This window comes from Hyla sarda, chromosome 1 (assembly GCF_029499605.1).
Source record: "Hyla sarda isolate aHylSar1 chromosome 1, aHylSar1.hap1, whole genome shotgun sequence".
In the NCBI taxonomy this organism is placed as follows: domain Eukaryota; kingdom Metazoa; phylum Chordata; class Amphibia; order Anura; family Hylidae; genus Hyla; species Hyla sarda.
Window position 1 is genome coordinate 224,388,514 of NC_079189.1, and position 13,439 is coordinate 224,401,952.

Consider the following 13,439-nt stretch of genomic DNA (forward strand, 5'->3'; position numbering starts at 1 on the left):
TGCTCACATTTCCCGCTGCTCTATGACATTGTCTGCCTAGCTTTAAGTCTTCTGAAATAATGACCCCTAAACCTTTTCTCAGATACTGAGGTCAGGACTGTGTCAAATATTCTATATTCTGCCCTGGGGTTTTTATGCCCAAGGTGCATTATCTTGCACTTCTCCACATTAAATTTCAGTTGCCAGAGTTCTGACTATTCCTCTAGTTTACTTAAATCCTTTTTTATTTGGCATATCACTCGTGATCTGTAGTTTTTGTTACAATTTTTTTTTTTTTGATCGTATATAAAGTGACCAAAAATACGCAACTCTGAACTTTGGTATTTTTTTTTTACGTTTACGCCATTAATCATGCAGTGCAATTAATTATATATTTTAATACCTTGGGGATGAATGCCCATTAAGGATGAGACCATTTTTTGCTAATTTTTTGCACTTTATGCATTAATAACTCTGGGATGCTTTTACTTATGAATTTGATTCTGAGATAATTTTTTCGTGACATATTCTACTTTATGTTAGTGTTAAATTTTTGTTGATACTTTCATAACTTCTTGGTGAAAAATTCCAAAATTTCATGAAAAATTTGAAAATGTTGCATTTTTTTACTTTGAAACTCTCTGCTTGTAAGGAAAATGGACATTCCAAATAAATTATATATTGATTCACATATACAATATGTCTACTTTATGTTTGCATCATAAAGTTGACATATTTTTACTTTCTGAAGACATTAAAGGGCTTCAAAGTTTAGCAGCAATTTTCCAATTTTTCACAAAAATTTCAATATCGGAATCTTTCAGGGACCAGTTCAGTTTTGAAGTGAATTCGAGAGTCTTTTCTGTTAGAAATCCCCAATAATGAACCCCATTCTGAAAACTGCACCCCTCAATGTATTTAAAATGAGATTCAGAAAGTTTTTTTTTTTTTAACCCTTTAGGTGTTTCACAGGAATAGCTGCAAAGTGGAAAAGAAAATTTAAAATTGGAATTTTTTACACTAACATGTTCTTATAGCCCAATTTTTTCCTTTTTACAAGGGGCTAAAGGAGAAAAAGACCCCCAAAATTTGTAACCCAATTTCTCCCGAGTAAGGAAATACTTCATATGTGGATGTAAAGTGCTCTGCGAGCGCACTACAGGGCTCAGAAGGGAAGAAGCTACAATGGGATTTTGGAGAGCGAATTTTGCCGTCATGGTTTTTGGGGAGAATGTTGCACTATTTGGGAAACTACACCCCTCAAGGAAAGTAAGAAGGGCTACAGTGAGCCTTAACACCCCACAGGTGATTGACGAACCTTCATTAAAGTGGAACGTGAAAATTAATATTTAGATTTTTTTCACTACAATGCTGGTGTTACTCCAATTTTTTTTCCCTAAGCGGTAATAGGAGAAAATGCCCCCAAAATTTGTTACCCCATTTATCTCGAGTAAGGAAAAAAAAATTTAAAATTTAAAAAACTCCCATGGAAAACTATTTGGGAAACTACACCCCCTCAAGGAACGTAACAAGGGGTACAGTGAGCCTTAACAGCCCACAGGTGATTGATGAACTTTCATTAAAGTGGGACATGAAAGTGAAAAATATATTTTTCACCAAAATGCTGGTGTTACCCCAAATTTTTCATTTTCACAAGCCTTCAAAATTTGTAACCCCATTTCTTCTGAGTATGGAAATACCCCATATGTGGACATAAAGTGCCCTGCGGGCGCACTAAAATGCTCAGAAGAAATGGAGTGCATTGGGATTTTGGAGAGAGAATTTGGTTGGAATGGAAGTCAGGGGCAATGTGCGTTTACAAAGCCCCCATGGTGTCAGGAGAGTGGACCCCCACACATGTAACCCCAATTGGGAAACTACACCCCTCACGGAATGTAACAAGGGGTGCAGTGAGCATTTACACCCCACTGGCGTTTTAAATGGATTAAAAAATCCGTCTCCCACCTGTGGGGTGTAAATGCTCACTGCACCCCTTATTACATTCCCTGAGGGGTGTAGTTTCCAAAATGAGGTCACATGTGAGGGGGTCCACTGTTCTGGCAGCATGGGGGCTCTGTAAACACACATGGCCTTCAATTCCAGACAAATTCTCTCTCCAAAAAACAAATGTTGCTCCTTTTCTTCTGAGCATTGTAGTGCGCCCGCAAAGCACTTAACGTCCACACATGGGGTGTTTCCTTACTCAGAAGAAATGGTGTTCCAAATTTTGGCAATCTTTTTCTCCTATCACCCTTTGTGAAAATGAAAAATTTGGGGTAACACCAGCATTTTAGTGAAAAACAATTAAATTTTTCATTTTCGCGTCCAAATGTAACTAAAATTTGTCAAACACTTGTGGGATGTTAAGGCTTACTGCACCCCTTATTACGTTCCTTGAGGGGCAAAGTTTCCAAAATGGGGTCACATGTCAGTGTTTTTTTTGCGTTTATGTCAGAACAGCTGTAGCCACCCCTGTGCAAATCACCAATTTAGGCCTCAAATGTACATGGTGCACTCTCCTGAGCACAGTTGTGTGCCCGCAAAGCACTTTACATCCACATGAGGTATTTCCGTACTCAGGAGGAATTGTGTTACAAATTTTGGGGGTCTTTTTTTCCTTTAACCTCTTGTGAAAATGAAAAGTATGGGGCAACACCAGCATGTTAGCGTGAAAGATAAAAAAAAATTACACCAACAAGCTGGTGTAAACCCCAATTTTTCCTTTTCACAGGGGGTAAAAAAGCCCCCCAAAAATTTGTAATGCAATTTCTCCCGAGAACGGAAATACCCCATATGTGGCACCAAACTGTTTCCTTGAAATACAACAGGGCTCCAGAGTAAGAGAGCACCGTGCACATTTAAGGCCTAAATTAGGGATTTGCATAGGGATGGACCCAGATGCAAGCATTACACTTGCCTCCACCACCAAAAATACCCTACAGCACTGTTTCCCAAACAGGGTTCTTCCAGCTGTTGCAAACCTCCCCACATGCCTGGTCAGCCACTGCTAACAGCTGGAGGCTCAGTTTTGGAAACAGGGCCGTAAGAGACGTTTTTCATTTTTATTGGGGGGGGGGTAACAGTGTAAGGGTGTGTGTATATGAAGAACAACGACAATTAGGTCTATTAAACTAAGATAGCTAAGGGTTTAACATAGCTTGATCAAGTTACCTTGTAATAGGAAATAATAGTGTGTAAATATAACAATACATAACAGCAATATGGTGAATGTTCTTTCTATGTCGTCTAAGTCAGAAGGATGGCATACCACCATTATTTATTCATTGGTAATCTGTCTGACGTTACAGACAGGGAAAATATAGACATATAGAAAACCTTTAGTGTTAATATAGACATATGACTTTAAGGGGTACTTCGCTGCACACATCTTATACCTTATCCAAAGGATAGGGGATAAGATGTTAGATCACGGGGGCCCCCCCGCTGGGGATCTCCAGACAGGCAGCTGCAGAGTCCGGAACACAGAAGCTTGCAGTTTCCGCATTCGTGACGTCATGGCATGCCCCCTCTATTCATGTCTATGGGAGGGGGTGTGACGGCTCTGTACTAGCCATCACGCCCCATCCCATAGATTAGAATGGAGGAGGCGTGGAGGCCTGCATCGCCAGTCATTGGGCATGGAGCAGAGTTCGCTCCGCGCCACGAATGACAGGGGTGCCTGCCCGGAGATTGTGGTTGCCCCCAGCGGCGGGACCCTCGCAATCTAATATCTTATCCCCTATCCTTTGGATAAGATGTGTGCAGCGGAGTACCACTTTAAAGCTTTCATAACAAACCAGATCTTTTATTTTGAGAACAGAATCCATATTTGGAGGGCATGAACTGTCACTCTCACCTGTCCAGGAGGAGAATGGGGTTGATCGCAGATGTGAACAAGTAGCACTGAAGGAACTGGAAGTTGTACCTTCAGAACCAAATTACCATCTTTAGGGAACATAAAAGGTCCCTTCATGACCGGATCCTTAAAAAAGATGTCAGGGAACATAATTCCAATTTAATATATGTAACATGTATCGCAATTAATTTACCATCCAAATGTATACATAAAGCCTTTTACCTCTTCGCTCTGTTTTAGCGACAACTCATAGAAACATGTCAATGACTCTTACCTCTCTATAGGATAAATATATTATAATATATTAGGTTATAGGTACCATTACAGTTCACTGGGGCATATTTTAATAATGCATAATTTAAACAGACTTAAAGATGTATTCCAGTGGAAAATATCTGTTTAACTAACTCCATAAAGTTAAACAGATTTGTAAATTACCATTACTATCTATAATTTTTTTTAAATCCTTTCAGTACTTATTAGCGGCTGTATACTACAGAGGAAATTCTTTTCTTTTTGGATTTCTTTTCTGTCTGTCTACAGTGCTCTCTGCTGACACATCTGTCCATTTTAGGAATTGTGCAGAGCAAATCCACAAAGCAAACCTATGCTGCTAATAAGTACTGGAAGGATTAAGATTTGTTTAATAGAAGTAATTTACAAATCTGTTTAACTTTCTGGCACCAGTTCATTTAAATAAAAATGTTTTCCACCGGAGTACCCCTTTAAAAAATCACAGTGACTGTTTGACAAATCTGGTAATCTTTGGACTGTATAAAGCACCTATAAATTGGCACATAAAACAAATGATAAATGTGGCATTAGTCATGTAAGACAGTTTTTAGTGTAAACTGTGCCAGAATTCTGGGGCTCTTGCAATAGTAAATCTGACCTATTGTATGTTAAATATTGCAAAAGCTTTGCACCACCTATTTTTAATCTTGACATTCCCTTTCTTAGGTACACATGTTTATGCTGTGTTATTACTCCAGCGGGCCACATGATTGACACCTTTATGCTTTTGATAGGTACAGAATAGTTTTATATTTTTTTAATTTGGAAAATTTTGAAACTCCAATTAAGTCAGATTGGAAAAATACATATAGATATATCTATATATATATAGAAGGATGTGCCACAGTGTAATAACAAGACAGGCATTGTGCAACATAGTATAATGTTATTTTATTTATTTTTATTTTATTTTATTATTATTTGCTATTTATATTAATTCTATTATTATTTTTTTATTTTTTATTTTTCTTATTATTTTTTAGTTATTTTTATTTTTCATTTTTATTATTATTTTCATTTTATTTTATTTTATCTTTTTTATTATTATTTTTTATTTATTATTTTTTATCTTTCCATTACCTATTTTTTATTTACATCTTTATATTTATTTTTATTTAATTTTAATTTTATTTTTATTTTTTGTTTGACTTTACCTACTTCATCTACTTTTCCTACCATTTTTCTATCTCTATTTTTTTCTAGACTATACTTTCTTCATTCACTACTAGGTGTTGCCAGGAGTGACGGCCACACAACGTTCACTGCACCTATCCACACAGGGGGATTCCCCTGATCGGCGCAACTGTGCAGAGAAGGGAACCTAGGACGGGATGATGCAGACGAAGCGAGAGTGAGTCATGTGATTATCACATGACCTACCTCGCTTTCGGAACCATCGACCTGCCCGACTCCCTGCATGACAACCAAAATTGTTTACCCTACCACCGGATGTGACGTGGGGTGATGGAACGGGTCATGTGACCGGGTGTTTCCATCTACCTACACGCCATATGCCTCGGGATATGAATCAGCCATTATGGCGTTTACCTTGTATGGATATAGGGGTGAGTGCAGCCGACATACTCCGCCTACCTGATTGCTATTTTAAACTTTGCACATGTTTATCAATTATGACTGTTTATGCACTTTATGCGATTTTTTATAATATTTTGCAGCCTTCGACCTGCTTTTTTATTTTTAACACACCATTCACTGTTTCTCTTAAATTACAATGGTTTTATTACCTTGTATCTTATGTTGTTGTACACTTATATTTATGTATGTCTTAATGATTTGATTGCATACTCATAATGTTTTAATCACTTGTACACTTTTATATACTTCCTGTTTGTCACTACTATGATGCTTGAGAAAGGCTGCATGGCAGCTGAAACGTTGCTCTGTATTAGTATGGAATAAAGCACTTTATTTTTGCACCTACTCCTGGAGTGCTGCGGATTACTACCTTGGATGTGTGACCGCCTTGACCGGGCTATTTTGCCGCTGGCACCGTTTTACTTATCTGCCTTTTGGATGTGCTGCTCTGTTGGTATTTTGGAAATATATAGATAGCTAGACAGATAGATATATGAATACATATTGGAAAGGCTCTTCAATTTTGGTTTACCTCTGCATTGTGCATGTGTTTAAATTCTTCTAAGGAAGGGAAATCTGGACTTCCTGCTTTTTGCCATTCAAAAAATGGATTTGTTAATATGTTATCCATGTAGTATGTCACATACACAAGATCTGAAAAAGAGCAAGGCTTCAAACTCAGATAATCTAACAAATTAAAGTCGACCTGTTATCTGTCTTCTCTACAGCCAGCACTGAGTGTGAGTCTGAGCCAGCACTGAGAATTATTGTATACACGATAAGATTCAATGCCATCAGAGAAGTAGCGGACTGTCTTAGCTGTTAATCAAGCCCTAGGGTAAGATCTAATACTTACAGATAGCTCTTTTGTAGTATATTTGAAGCCTCTATGTCCACCTATGCTCTCTTATCTCACTTTTCCCATTTCACTTCTCACCCCTCTCTTTTCTATAGACCTGTATGAGCAGCATGTAACCTGATCTGTCATTAAGCTGTAAACACACAAAGAAATACTGATTTTTTTTTTTAGAGTGAATGAAAGTTTATCAAGGGGGAAAGGGGAGGAGCGGAAAAAAGAGGACAATAAGATGGACTCATCAACAAAAAATAAAAATAAGAAGGAGTCGTAATTAAATTAAACTTAATATATGTGAATAAAATCATGATGTAAGTGAAGTACAATATTAGAGCCAAGTTAATTGAGGAAACCGGAAAATTAAAAGGAGGCTCTAGTACCCTGTTGAGCACCCCTCTCTATGGCGGGGCATGGAGGCATACAAGTTCATATAGCATCCAGCAGCACATTTTCGCCTCAGATTTAGCGGCTGGGCCTCTAAATCCTTCACACCGGAAGGTTTTTAAAGCTGGCATCCCAGCTGTTCCCATAAATGCCTGTTTGACCCATTTTACTACTGCTTTTAATTCCTCCAGCTAGATCAGAATAGCCTAGATGGTGGGCAATTCTTTAAAATGACCAATCTGTTTATCTCAGTCCAATGATGCACCCCTCTAAAAGTCTGTCAACTAGGCAAAGAGGCATGTCTAGCAGGCGACAAGCTTTCATCAAGAAGTACACTATCCAACTTAGCCTCTGAGAGCCTTTTTATGGGGCAGTATGGAAATCATTCTTACACCCTGAATATAATTGATTATATTGCCAAATTCTCTGTATTGTGGACTTTGTGAGCTGACTATCCAGAGCATGTTGGGCTCTGTAGACAGAGATTGTTATAGCTGTGAAGCTAATGAAATTTGTATATGACCGTGTTCACATTCACATTTGGGGGCAGGTTATACAGTCAGGGGGTGTGAATGGTGTCCATCGAGGGGAGTTTCTGCAGAACCCCCCCCCCCCCCCCCCCCCGACTGTATAATCCCATCCATCACCTGTAACTCCTATTATAATAATTAAGTTTAGACCCATCTGACTGATTCCCTGAATTGTTAGACAATCTATAAACCCACTATCTCAGGAACAGAATCACACATATCTTAGAAACTGCAAAACGGTGTGGCTCCCTAAGCTACTTATTGTACAATCTCAAGATATATAGCAAGAAATCACAATCCGGCACCACCTCCACACATATACCAAGTATTACACTCAATGCCTACTCACAGAATGGGGCAGTCTGTTACTATAGAGAATGTCCCGTGGTGCTCTGCTTGTAGTAAGTTTCAATAACACAATCTTCATATGAAGAACAAATGGTGGCACTGATCATTAGAGGTAAATTATTTTTATTGGAGTAACACACATCAATACATAAAGCAGGGGTGTACCGCTGACTGAAGGGCACAGCCGTTTCACACCAAATAGTGCTTAGTTGGGCCTGATGAAGCCCAATTAGGTGCAAAACGGCTGTAGCCTCCGTTCAGCTGTACACCCCTGCAACTGTGTTATGTTTTCCCCCTGTGTTGATGTATGTTATTCCAATAAAGAAGAATTTATGTCTAATGGTGAGTGCCGCTATTTGTTCTTTATAGGAAGATTGTAAAATCAAAATTTTTGGGGGTTTGCCACAGGTCCTCTTTAAGTTAGTTGAAATTAGAGTAACCATTTTCATATGAGGATAATTTAGCTGATTACTCCCCCCTTTTTTTTTTTTTTTTTTTTACTAGAGCCTTAATTGTTTTTTTCACCTTTTGACTTTGGAAAATTTGTTAGATTTAATGTTATAAAATGTATGTCAGTTGATGTTCTGTTATCATCTGAAGCATAAAGCACTATGGTTGACTGCCAGCTATCAGCCTGATCTCCATTCTTTGGTTCATGCACGCTTGCTATTACTCCCACAGTGCTAGAGTTGTTGGATATATCCATGTCCCTGATCAAGTAAGTGGAGATCTGTGTTTCTCCTGCAAAACATAAAACATTTATTTATTACTTATGCACAGGCTTTTGGCAACTGAAGTCTATCAGGGCTCTTTAACCCACTAAAACACTAACAATGCTTGATATGTGACATGAAAGAAAATGTTAATATAGCTACATTGCCCTTCATTCTGAAGAATCAACCTCTTATACTGTTGTGTTGTATGCTCAATAGATATGAACTATTCACTGGGCTTTCCTTTAGCAGTGAACGGCACAGAGTATTAGTCACTTAACCCTCTCTAACCCATACCTCTGACGAAGTGGCGCGATATACAAAAAAAGCATTGCATGTTGGTAAAGATTTTATACCCATTATCCTAGTCCTGGTAAGTTCATTTGCGCCACTACTATCCTGCTGTTTTGGAGAAGTATCTGGTAGTCGGTTTTAATCTTAAAGCAAGAAGGCTGCAGGTGGACAAACTGTGCTGTTTTTTATATACAGGCTTATCTCTGGTAAGTGCTACTATCATAGTGGCTATTTCTATATTGCTTGTGCATCTGCACTATGGAGCACTTTTGTTTTATTATTTTAACCCATACGTCTGGCTTCTAAGTAACTGCTATAAAGGTACCATCCATATGGCAAGAGCAAAGAATAGGGGTTTGAGAGACTTTATACAGGGAATCTCTGCATTGAGAAAACATGAATGTTAAGAAAGCGGAGTCACAGGTAAATGCCAAAGACCTCACTGACTGCACAGAGATCATAAACACAGCATCTTAATACAAGTATACTACAATTGTGGTACAGTTATAAATTAAGTTAAGAAGTAACAGACTAAAGACAGACATTGCTAAAATATAACTTTTACTTTGGATATTTTACAGATAATTATCAAGAAAGAAAAATCTTTAAAGGGGTATTCCAGGCAAAACCTTTTTTTATATATATATATCAACTGGCTCCGGAAAGTTAAACAGATTTGTAAATTACTTCTATTAAAAAATCTGAATCCTTCCAATAGTTATTAGCTTCTGAAGTTTTCTGTCTAACTGCTCAATGATGATGTCACGTCCCAGGAGCTGTGCATGATGGGAGAATATCCCCATAGGAACTGCACAGCTCCCAGGACGTGAGCCATCAGAGAGCAGTTAGACAGAAAACAACAACTCAACTTCAGAAGCTAATAACTATTGGAAGGATTAAGATTTTTTTATAGAAGTAATTTACAAACCTGTTTAACTTTCCGGAGCCAGTTGATATATATAAAAAAAAAAGTTTTGGCCTGGAATACCCCTTTAATACAAACATATATGCCCCAGCCACTACATTAGGAGGCCAGGAACTGTACCTGTGGTACCGTAAGTGACCCATCTGGATCGATATGTGACTTTGCCGTTACTAACCCATCAGGGCTGACACCTTATGTCTAGGAGAGAATGGCCTGAGTATATCATCATCCACATATGTCTATCTATTTTTTGTCTCCTGATGAACCCAGAGTAATTTCTGGTAGAAAGTCATAGAGACTGAGACTTTGAAATATATGTTCTTGTGATATATAAAAAATTTTAAGTGCTAATACATCAATGATTCATTAGGGTTTAGGCTATCAATTATTATTAAAGGGGTACGTCGGTGAAAAACTTTTTTTTTTTTTAAATCATCTGGTGCCAGAAAGTTAAACAGATTTGTAAATTACTTCTATTAAAAAAATCTTAATCCTTCCTGAACTTATTAGCTGCTGAATACTACAGAGGAAATTATTTTCTTTTTTAAACACAGAGCTGTCTGATGACATCATGAGCACAGTGCTCTGTGCTGACATCTCTGTCGATTTTAGGAACTGTCCAGAACAGCATATGTTTGCTATGGGGATTTCCTTTTACGCTGGACAGTTCCTAAAATGGACAGAGATGTCAGCAGAGAGCACTGTGCTCATGATGTCAGCAGACGGTTCTGTGTTTCAAACGGAAAAGAATTTCCTCTGTAGTATTCAGCAGCTAATAAGTACAGGAAGGATAAGATTTTTTAATAGAAGTCATTTACAAATCTGTTTAACTTTCTGGCACCAGTTGATTTAAAATAAAAAAGTTTTTCACCGGAGTACCCCTTTAATGATGAAACTGGGTGTTTTCTGTAGTGATACGTCTGGTCTACTGCACCCAACTGAACTATCTGTGCACATACAGTGTGGTACAGTGCATTTATTTTTTTCCCTCTAGGAGTCTCTCCCCCCCCCCCCCCCCCCTTTTGGGGCATATATGTTTGTATTGATGATTTTTCTTTCTTGATAATTATCTTTTAAGTATCTTAAGTAAAAGTTATATTTTAACAACGTCTGTCTTTAGTGCTTTGAGCAATTATTGCTTGGTCCCTTATATGTCTACTAGACATTCCTGACACGTATCTGTGAGCCCTAAGAATTAACACACAAAGTTCTTCAGGAACTTATATAGAATTATTAAGCATTATGTACATAAAACCATCTATATGCAACTCATAATTTGTGTCTTTGCCCTTAAATGTAATAACCAACATGAAAGTGCCTCTGTATCATGTAAGTGGTAAGTGTGTAGTAACCAAATAGATTATTTCCGATTTCCTGATCTTGCCAGAGTAGAATCTGAGTTATCTGATATGTTTATAATGTTTTCCTATTTCATTGACTGATACAAACTTGTGTTGTGTATGTTTTGTTAGTAGATAACCACAAACATACCTAATAAAGCCAGCAAGCCCATTACAGTTAACACTGGTTTTCTCACCATCTGGACATGAGGGGGCTTAGTGTTGTTCATCTGGAATCTTGCGGTCAGTGTCCTCTGAGTAAAGTAGTGAGGGTAATAGTTCATGAAAGCATTATCATTACTTAGCAAGCTGTAGTTCATGCTGGGATTTCCATCTGAATGCATAAAGTCCAGGTGCTGGCCTATTACCTAGATACACATTTTACAATGAAAGTACGGTACAGTGAAAAAAACATTAAAGCATTAATAATTAATTATTAAAACCTATCTAGGATAATGCATTCATCAAATATAATATTATAACTCCCATTCTACTTTATGTAACAACAACTAGTTTCCAGCACAAATCTGCATTATAATTTAAAATTCCTCATTTCAGTAGAGAAAACCTTTTATAAGATTCAATACCCTTACTACCATTATATGAATTATGTGTACTATGACCAATAATTAGATTAGATCATCTATACAGCGCCATTATGTTGTATTAAAATAATTTTTCTGCCAATGTGACATTGGCCTAGATTTACTTATATTGTTGGCTTTTCAAAATTCCTAAGCTTTAAGGAGTCTCCTTTATTAACTGTATGCTTTTTGGCTAGTGAATTTGGTTGGATTTTCATGTGCCCTGTTTTGCGTAATTTTGACCCAATGTATTCTAAAAACCATTTCTGAGGAATATCAAGAACCTATATAGTCAGTTTGAAGGCTACTATAGTAGTTTCTGCTAGGCTTATATTACTTGTGTATGATTTTATAGGTCACAGTTATAGCTGTATGAGAGCTCACACTTTGTTTATTCTGTATATACTTTAGTAAAATAGTTCCCCCAAGAGAAGTTTTCAGTAAGAATAAGTCTATGTGAGTGCACACTCATTACAGTCACTTACGTGGGAATGACACTCTGCTACAATAAAAAGAAGTGAGTGCACAGCCTGTATAACAGTGGTTAACCCCCTAAGGACCAAGCCCATTTTGACCTTAAATGGGCACTGTCAGATACAAAAACTTTTGATATGTTGTAAAGCATGTATAACCAATAGGTTTTGCAATTGCTTTCATTACAACATTTTCAGTATTTCATACTGAAAATGCCAGTCAAACAACTGCCCCCCTGCCTGCTTGGACACATACTAGTCCTGCTGTGTCCATGCATCATCACCTATGTCATGGACACACTTCCTTGATTGACAGCTGTGAGCGCAGGGCTTACAGCTGGAGGAAAAATCCTCCCACTGTCAGCTTGTGTCCTGCTACTGTCAGTGAGGACAAGCTGGGAGTTGTAGTTTTGCTAATGCTAGGGGAGATGTGAGCAGACAGCATACTGAGGGAGGGGGCAGAGACCTGCACAGTGAGGCCACGCCCCCTCACTTTGAGAGGAATTCAGACTAGTGAGCTAAATTAAAAGTGTAATAAAATAAATAAAGGAGCTGGACACATAAAAATTAGACGTACATGGTCAGGATTAGGTACTGAGTGATATATTAAAAAAAGTTTTTTTGTTTGATCTGACAGGTACACTTCAAGGACCAGGCCTATTTTATTTTAGCATTTCGCCTTCTAAAATCCATAATTCTTTTATATTTCCATCCACAGACCCATATGAGGGCTTGTTTTTTGCATGACCAATTGTACTTTGTAATGACACCTCTCATTTTACCATAAAATGTACAACGAACCCCCCAAAAAAAAATTTGGGGAGGAAATTTAAATGAAAACCACAATTTAGAAAATTTTGGAGGTTTTCGTTTTCATGCTGTAAACTTTACGGTAAAAATGACAAGTTCTTTATTCTGTGGGTCAATATGATTTAAATAATACCCATCTTTACATACTTTTCTATTATTTTCACTGCTTTTAAAAAAATATCAAACTTTTTGTACAAAATCAGTATGGTTAAAATCGCTCTATTTTGAACACCTATAACTTTTTCAATCTACTTTAAACGTGGCTGTATGAGGGCTAATTTTTTGCGCCGTGATCTGTACTTTTTATGGATACCACATCTGCGTATATGAAACTTTTAAATCACTTTTTATAAAAAAAAAATTTGGAATGAAATATGACAAATAAGCAGCACTTTTGTTTTTTTTTTTTTTATTGTTTACATTTACGCTGTTCATTGTACGGGATCATTAACCCCTT

General features: G+C 37.4%; 1 protein-coding gene across 5 annotated transcripts in view; it reads right to left on the bottom strand.

The window, feature by feature from the left end:
- The window catches only part of IDUA (alpha-L-iduronidase), a 145,126-nt gene that overhangs the window by 5,362 nt on the left and 126,325 nt on the right, over nucleotides 1–13,439 (bottom strand). For all 5 annotated transcript variants that reach the window (XM_056568822.1, XM_056568820.1, XM_056568824.1 and 2 more), the window contains 4 exons: nucleotides 11,267–11,483; nucleotides 8,369–8,584; nucleotides 6,258–6,379; nucleotides 3,836–3,961 (listed from right to left, as the gene is read on the bottom strand). In XM_056568822.1, the coding sequence (XP_056424797.1) occupies nucleotides 3,836–3,961; nucleotides 6,258–6,379; nucleotides 8,369–8,584; nucleotides 11,267–11,483 (681 nt within the window). The remainder of the gene's footprint in view (nucleotides 1–3,835; nucleotides 3,962–6,257; nucleotides 6,380–8,368; nucleotides 8,585–11,266; nucleotides 11,484–13,439) is intronic.